At 31.9% G+C, this 8,772-nt stretch overlaps 1 protein-coding gene and 1 non-coding gene across 2 annotated transcripts; both read right to left on the minus strand.

The window, feature by feature from the left end:
• Positions 1-529: 529 nt before the first annotated feature.
• Positions 530-1,727, minus strand: LOC127802241 (putative B3 domain-containing protein At5g66980). Its single transcript, XM_052337954.1, has 3 exons — positions 1,475-1,727; positions 1,166-1,374; positions 530-823 (listed from the first exon to the last, which is right to left on the minus strand). Exons 1-3 carry the CDS (start codon positions 1,725-1,727, stop codon positions 530-532), a joined length of 756 nt encoding a protein of 251 aa, XP_052193914.1.
• Positions 1,728-8,375: 6,648 nt separating this feature from the next.
• On the minus strand, positions 8,376-8,483 carry LOC127802906 (small nucleolar RNA R71). Its single transcript, XR_008023364.1, has one exon. It is a non-coding gene; the product is annotated as a small nucleolar RNA R71 (small nucleolar RNA).
• Between the last annotated feature and the right edge of the window lie 289 nt (positions 8,484-8,772).

Here is an 8,772-nt window from a genome sequence, read left to right on the forward strand (position 1 = left end):
CAATGGAGAAAAATCATTTAACTATACTTAATTTTATTATTTTAATTTAACTTAATAATTTTTCAACCAATTTATAGTTATGATTATAAGTGTTATATGTGTGAGTGTGTAAAAGAGTTAAAATATAGTCGTTTTTCTTACCCTTACTTATTTTATGAAGAGATTATTTTTACAATTTATATATGTGATCATTCAATTACAGAGTAACAACCTAACTAGGTATCTCCCCTAAAGCATATAAGCATTTGCACAAAAAATTTGAAACAAACACAAAAGGCATAGTTCATATTAATAAATGGTACCCAATTCCCTCCCAATCCCATGGTATAACCATACTTAGAACAAGGAAGCATAGAGATATAGTAATGGAAATGGAGTTCAAAATCTATCCACAAAAACACAAACCTAAAGAAAGGCATAAAATATAAGTTTAGAGACATTATTTAAGTTCACAAGCTTGAGGTTCAAATGTTTCTCAATGATTCTCAGCAAAGTTAATCTCCTGGTCTAGCTTCATAATGTTTCTCCTCTAGTGGTCCAAGCCTTTTTGACTCTTTTTCTTTGGTAACCATGATCCTGCTCTGAGAATCCCCATCTCCAAAATGAATTGCTTACCCTTTTCTTGTTTGAACTTGCAGATGCACCTGTCCTCCGGTTTGAAATTGTTCCACTTGCAGAAAGCTTTCCACCATTTGGTGAGCCAGGTTCGACCATCTTCCCACACTCTTACATTTGTTGTCCATTCCCTCCCTTGTTCATTGAGGAGAATTATTGTTTGAGCAAGTTTAATATTATGATCTTTCAGAACATCATGTGGAACATGCTGTATTAAGTGGTAAACTATTTTAGAAAAAGATAATATTTGACAATAGAGAGACATCTAGAGGGGAAAATAATGATTATCAACAATCATGGACTTTGAGAATAAAGTTCAAGAATTCAACAATTGTAGTACAATAAGATGATAGTTTTTCTCATTGTACTCCTTAATCATCCAACAGAAATGGAGGAGTTAATAATTAAAATCAGTAGGGAAAATTCTTGACTCAAACTTCTTCAAATTTTTTTTTTAACTCTAGAGACATAAAATAACCAAAGTAAACAACATGACATATATACGACATAAACTTATAGAGAAATAATCAAAGGAGTGAGTTCATTTTACCAATTCATTCTTTTTTGTCTCTCTAATTTTTGCCACAAAATATGGATTGTTTGGTCTTGGAACTATTCCATATTCAAAAACATCATCATCGCCAACCTTACGAATTCTTTTGTGTTCAACTTTATCTTTGACAACAGCTTTCTCTTGAGAATCATCCAATTCAAGTAAACTTGAATTCATTAGATATTGAGGAGAGAGGAAAAGTGAAACTAAGACAAAGAAATAGAAATAGCTTCAGGATTATTTGTAAAAAAAAGAAGAATGAGAATTTATGATTAATCTCTTTACCAGTGCTTTTTTTGTTCTTACTAGAGTTTTTGCATTTTCCCTTTCTTGTTTTGTTTCTAGATACCCCTGCTTCGAGTTTCTCCTTATCAGGGACCTCCTCCCCTTCCTTGTACTCCTCATTCTTCCGGTCAGAATCCTCATCCTCCTCTTCTACTACGAAGTTTGAGGATCTGATCTCCTTCTTTGTCCATCCATTTCTGAACCCCCAATATAGTGTGAAATCAAAAATATGGTCCCCATCACAATCAAAGGTTAAAAAATCTCCATGCTCCATAAAGTTATCTTTAATGACCGTTGCCCAACTATTCCCCCCCCAAAAAAAACTTATTTTCAATTTTGATTATAGCAATAAGCCAAAGTTTTCCATCGCAATTCCTCAAGAAAGCATGTTTCTGTAGAACTTCTTCCATATATGCAGCAAAAGCCAAGGGAATGAGCTGGGAACAAAAACTTGATCAGTAACAATCTACCAAAATATATACCATTTTAGGAAAGCATCAATATATTATATTTTCAATGCTTCATCTTATGCATTATTTTACGACTTTCATTTGCATCATTTCTATTGATTTCAAAGCATGATTTCTCATAGAAAGGTAAATATCATCAAAATGACACGCACACATGATCAATCACTATTTCTTCCAAATCTATTTCAAATGATCTTTCATGTTACTAAAAAACACGTGTATAGTCAACATTGCAATATGTAAGTCTTAGATTTGGCTGCCAGTAAAGGTTTTTGTAGCCGACTTATTACTAACCTATGGTTTGTTCTTACTCAATGCCACTAAAACTTTTACTGGCAGTTTTTTTGACCCCCAGTAAGTGTTCTGTTTCTTGTAATAAGACATCAAAAATTTGTTATTCCCTTTTCTGTAAGCAAAATTAAAAGGAATAACTGGATTTCAGACTGTCAAATAGTCTAAGAATTAAAAGGAATAAATGCAAAATTTTCTTTGTCCACATCTTTGAGCAAAAAAAATAACAAATTTCTGGAGATCAATAACACACAGCCACTCTATTACTTTCACCATTTCTGATACCCTTAACACTGTAATACTTTTAATCACTAAATTAATTACTAGTGTGTTTATTTCACAGAATAACATCTAGTTAAGAGGTCAAATAGCCTTTTGAAGGACTAGAATATATATATATATATATATATATTTATAGCCTTTTAATTCTTAGGCTATGTGAGGCTGAAATCCAGTTATTCCTTTTAATTTTGCTTATTGAAAGGGGAATAACAAATTTTGGCTGTCTTACTACAAGAAACATAACACTTAGTGGGGGTCAAAAAACTGCTAGTAAAAGTTTTAGTGGCGTTGAGTAAGAACAAACCATAGGTTGGTAATAAGTTGGCTACAAAAACCTTTAGCGGCAGACAAGTCTAAGACTTATTTATTGCAATGTTGACTATATACGTTTTTTTTGGTAACACGAAGATCATTTGAAATAGATTTGGAAGAAATAGTGATTGATCATGTGTGTGTGTCATTTTGATGATATTTACCTTTCTTCGAGAAATCATGCTTTGAACTCAATAGAAATGATGCAAATTAAAGTAGTAAAAGAATGCATAAGATGAAGCATTGAAAATATAATATATTGATGCTTTCCTGAAATGGTATATATTTTAGTTGATTGTTACTGATCAAAAGTTTTTTTCCCAGCTCATTCCCTTGGCTTTTGCTGCATATATGGAAGAAGTTCTACTGGAACATGCTTTCTTGAGGAATTGTGATGGAAAACTTTAGCCTATTGATATAATCAAAATTGAAAATAAATTCTTTTTTGGGAACAGTTGGCCAACGGTCATTAAGGATAACTTTATGGAGCATGGAGAGTTTTTAACCTTTGATTATGATGGGGACCATATTTTGATTTCACACTATATTGGGGGTTCAGAAATGGATGGACAAAGAAGGAGATCAGATCCTCAAACTTCATAGTAGAAGAGGACGATGAGAATTCTAACCAGAAGAATGAGGAGTACAAGGAAGGGGAGGAGGTCCTTGATAAGGAGAAACTCGAAGCAAGGGCATCTAGAAACAAAACAAGAAAGGGAAAGTGTGAAAACTCTAGTAAGGACAAAAAAAGCATTGGTAAAGAGATTAATCATAAATTCTCATTCTTTTGTTTTTTTTACAAACAATCCTGAAGCTATTTCTATTTCTTTGTCTTAGTTTCACTTTTCCTCTTTCCTCAATATCTAATGAATTCAAGTTTACTTGAATTGGATGATTCTCAAAAGAAAGTTGTCAAAGATAAAGCTGAACAGAAAAAATTCATAAGGTTGGCGATGAAGTGGATGTTTTCGAATATGGAATGGCTCCAAGACCAAACAATCCATATTTTGTGGCAAAAATCAGAGAGACAAGAAAGAATGAATTAATTGGTAAAATGAACTCACTCCTTTGATTATTTCTCGATACGTTTATGTGGTATATTTGTCATGTTGTTTACTTTGGTTACTTTATATCTCTAGAGTGAGAAAAAATCTGAAGAAGTTTAAATCAAGAATTTTTCCTACTGATTTTAAGTATTAACTCCTCCATTTATGTTGGATGATTAACTAGTACAATGAGAAAAACTGTCATCTTATTGTACTACAAATTGTTGAATTCTTGAACTTTATTCTCAAAATCCATGATTGCTGATAATCATTATTTTCCCCTCTAAATGTCACTCTATTGTCAAATATTGTCTTTTTCTAAAATAGTTTACAACTTAATGCAGCATGTTCCACATGATGTTATGAAAGATCATAATATTAAACTTCCTCAAACAATAATTCTCCTCAATGAACAAGGGAGGGAATGGACAACAAATGTAAGAGTGTGGGAAGATGGTCGAACCTAGCTCACCCAAGGGTGGAAAGCTTTCTACAAGTGGAACAATTTCAAACCGGAGGACAGGTGCATCTGCGAGTTCAAGCAAGAAAAGGGCAAGCAATTCATTTTGGAGATGCGGATTCTCAGAGCAGGATCATGGTTACCAAAGAAAAAGTCAAAAAGGCTTGGACCACTAGAGGAGAAACATTATGAAGCTAGTCCAAGAGATTAACTTTGCTGAGAATCATTAAGAAACATTTGAACTTCAAGCTTGTGAACTTAAATAATGTCTCTAAACTTGTATTTTATGCCTTTCTTTAGGTTTGTATTTTTGTGGATAGATTTTGAACTCCATTTCCATTACTAATCTGTGTGCTTCCTTGATCTAAGTATGGTTATATATACCATGGGATTGGAAGGGAATCAGGTACCATTTATTAATATGAACTATGCCTTTTGTGTTTGTTTCAAATTTTTTGTGCAAATGCTTATATGCTTTAGGAGAGATACCTAGTTCGCAACTATAAAGTTGTTACTCTGTAATTGAATGATCACATATATAAATTGTGAAAATAATCTCTTCATAAAATAAGTAAGGGCAAGGAAAAAGACTATATTTTGACTCTTTTACACAACTCACACTTAAAACACTTATAATCATAACTATAAATTGGTTGAAAAATTATTAAGTTAGATTGAAATAATAAAATTAAGTATAGTTAAATGATTTTTCTCCAATGATTAGTTGTAATATTGATTCATGTTTACCTTTCTCTTGACTCATTAGGGACAAAGGTATTATTATAACACTGCAATTGATTGAGTTTACACCAAAGACCCTTCCTTCAATTGTTCTCATATTTTTCTTTTTACATCTTTAAATAAAAAAGAAAAATTTATAACTAATTAGAAAAAATAAGATTATGTGTAAAAAAAATAATGTAAAATTAAGATATTATTCAAGAAAAAGGATAAGTGACCTCTTCCTCTATCACAATTAGGATTTTTTTTATCTATGTCTTGTGGAGAATATTTTTTAGGTGTTCAATTTTAGAAAACAAATTCTATTTAAAAAATAAATAAATAAACAAAAAAAACTAGAAAATATCTTCAAATGAGAAAATTTTCCAAAAAAAAATAAGAAATCTCCATTGAAGATGTTGATGTTTTTTTGGCATCTTGGAAAGATTATTACCTTTTCTTATACAACTAAGTTTGTTAATTTTTCTTTATATAAAACTTGGAATATTTATTTGATTTCATTGCAATTTTTAGTTATCCTGATTTTTTGAACTATAACAATTTGTCCTAGAGCTTGTTTCTTCCTATGACGACACTTACTTGTTTTCCTTGTTGAATTTTGCTTGATGTGAATGTTTCTAGTTCTGTGTATGAAACTAGCATTTATCGAGGAAAAAGAAGATAAGCCTTTTCTTTAACCTTACACTAGGGGTTCAGATTTTACAAAACCAAAAATAGAATATGCTTACCTTGAAGGAGAAAATCTATAGGGGAATTTGAATGATAAATATGGAAAATAGTCATTTTTGGCGAAAGGCAATTTTCTTTTAATTTCATCCAAGTATGGCTAAATTTTAACCTGTCAGTCTTCTCTTTCTGTATATGCATACTTCAAGATAAAAAGATTTTTTTTTGATTTGGATGTTGTTTTCTTTTGTTTTCTCCTCACTAAGTGGTCTTCTAGAGATGGGAAAGCTAAAGCTATTGCTAGATTCCAAGATGATACCATCCTTTTCCTAACTCCTTCTCAATGTCAAAGTAGACAAGCTACTAATTTTATTTCATATATTTTTTATATATAAAATATGTATTTTTTATCATGTATCTTTTAGCTTTGACTTCAAGAATTTACCATGTTTTGCCTAAATATTTGATTTAACCTTAGAATTTTGTTTTTGGATAGTTTTTCATTTTAATGTTGCCAAGTTGGGAAAGGTCGTATTTACTCTTTCAGAAAGTATGTATGATGAGTGCATAATTTCATATATTTATTTTCCTTAGATATGGTCTCTTAGGTGAGATTTATGCCTTATTGTACTGATTTATGCTTATTTTTATGGTTAAAGCAATTTTGGATTGGTTAGAATAAATTGAGCTTTTACTTAAAAAATTTTAACTTTTTAATATTTTGACCTTTGGGGTTTCTTGCAGAGGACTTCTTGGGATTTCCAAAATGATATTATTTGTCCAAATCCGAGTTCGTTTGGGCCTCCAAACATTGTTTCAATGTTAGGGCCAAAAAGCTGGACGAAATCCTAATCAGATTAGAATTCTACACGAACACTGAATTTTTAAAAGGACATAACTTGAGCTTCTGATATCCAAATCGAGTGATTCAAAATCCTAAATTCATCTACACATTCTGGAATACAATTCTTAAGAGGGGACGAAGCCCAAAAAACTTTTTATCTGACCCAAAAGGGGCTCATAATTTACGAGAGTCTAGGAAGCCCTAATTCTTTTGCTGATTTGGATTTTTTGTTAGGGGCTATTTAAGGTCTTGATCCAAGCTCAAGAAAAAGAGAACATCTAGGAAGAAAAAGAGAAAGAGAAGTACATCCAAGAGGAGGAAGAAGCATCATTTTCATATTTTCTCTTTTTTTTATGTTCTTTCTCTCATTATATGTGGCTAAACTTTGGTTTTTCGGTAGAAGGATATTTTGAAGCCGTGGTGAAGAACATTGTGAGATCTTTTTGAGATTATTTGCAATCTGATTTTCTATTGAATATTCATGTACCTTCTAGTTTTAATGTTTATGATTGTGTGTTTTGATTGCGTAGACGACCGCTATTCAATTCTTAACGCATGATCAATTGCTAGCTTGAATACCAAATCTATAATTATTTGGTCTTTCTTGTATAAGTAGAAACTAGGATTGATGATTATGGACAAGTTTTCATTCAATTCCTAGGGAGTACATGTGCTGAATTAAATAAACCGAGTTTGTGTGTTTATTGTTCAAATTTGGTCTTGTTTCCACAAAGTTTAATGCTGCATTTGAATTAAATTCCAAAGAGCTTGTTCTAGGGTTGTTTGAAGGTAAAGGTTAATTGAAGAGCTTGTTTTAATTAACTACGAATTAAGGGAAACATTGAATGTACAGAGCTTGTTGTTCTTTTTAAGTCCAAGTATTCAAGGAAAATTAGCGACTTTAGCATTAGTGATTAGTGTCATAACCATTGGTGGATAAATCCCTTCTACCGGAATCATTTCTATTGATTACTTTAATCTTCTTACATTATGATTTGCTCATTAATTTAGAATAATATTATATTTTTTGTTGTTTAGATCCATGTTTTAAACCCCCAATCGTTTCTTCTATTTATTTTAATTCTTCAAAGGAATAGATCTAACCAATCCCTGTGGATACGACCTTTCTCATCACTATCACAATTTACATTTTTAAGAGCAAGAATTTATTATTTGTTGGATTCGACACCCATTAAATTTTTGGCATCATTGTCGAGAATTGGTGTCGAATAGATTTATTTTTTTTATTTTTATTTTTTTATTTTATGCCTTCTTCTTCTTGTACAGGTGAACTCCAATACCACCCTAAAATTGAGAAGAAAGCTCGAAGGTTGAGGAAGGAAGCTAAATTGCGGAAACAAGTATCTTCATCTTCATCCTTTAGATTGAATTTAGCAGTAGACTTGGTTGATTCATCTAGAAATTCTGAAACAGAATAAGAGATGGCCAACGAAGAAAGAACCTTAAGGGAATTGGCTACACCAAATGAAAACCAACAGTTGCTCTGCATTCAGTATCCAGCTTTAGAGGTGGATTTTGAACTAAAATATGGCTTGATCCATTTGCTCCCTAAATTCCATGGTCGCAAGAATAAAGATCCCCATAAGCATCTAAAGGAATTCCACGTGTGTGTTCAATCCTGAAACCATAAGGAGTGATTGAAGAACAGATCAAATTGTGTGCTTTTCCATTCTCACTGGCCGATACAACAAAGGATTGGCTATTTTACTTACTTTCAGGTCTTGTAACTACATGGACATGGATGATCAGACTGTTTCTTGATAAGTTTTTCCCTACTTCACGAGCTCTTAGCATCAGAAGGGAAGATATGTGGAATAAAGCAGAAAGATACAGAAACCCTTCATGAGTATTGGGAAAGATTTAAACAATTGTGTGCTAATTGTCCTCAACATGGAATTTCTAAATAGCTCCTCATTCAGTATTTCTATGAAGGGATACTACCTACGGAGAGGAAAATGATGGATGTGGCTAGTAAAGGTGTTGCAGTGAATAAAACCCCTAATGTAACTAAAGATTTGATTTCCATCATGGTTGCTAACTCACAGTAGTTTGGATTCAGACAGGACAACCCTTTGAGAAGGGTAAATGAGGTAAGTATGTCTTCCCTTGAAAATCAAATATCCAATCTAACTTCTCTTGTTTAACAATTGTTTGTAGGAAATTTGCAACAAATGAAAGCTGGTGGT

This window comes from Diospyros lotus, chromosome 5 (assembly GCF_014633365.1).
Source record: "Diospyros lotus cultivar Yz01 chromosome 5, ASM1463336v1, whole genome shotgun sequence".
Classification (NCBI taxonomy): domain Eukaryota; kingdom Viridiplantae; phylum Streptophyta; class Magnoliopsida; order Ericales; family Ebenaceae; genus Diospyros; species Diospyros lotus.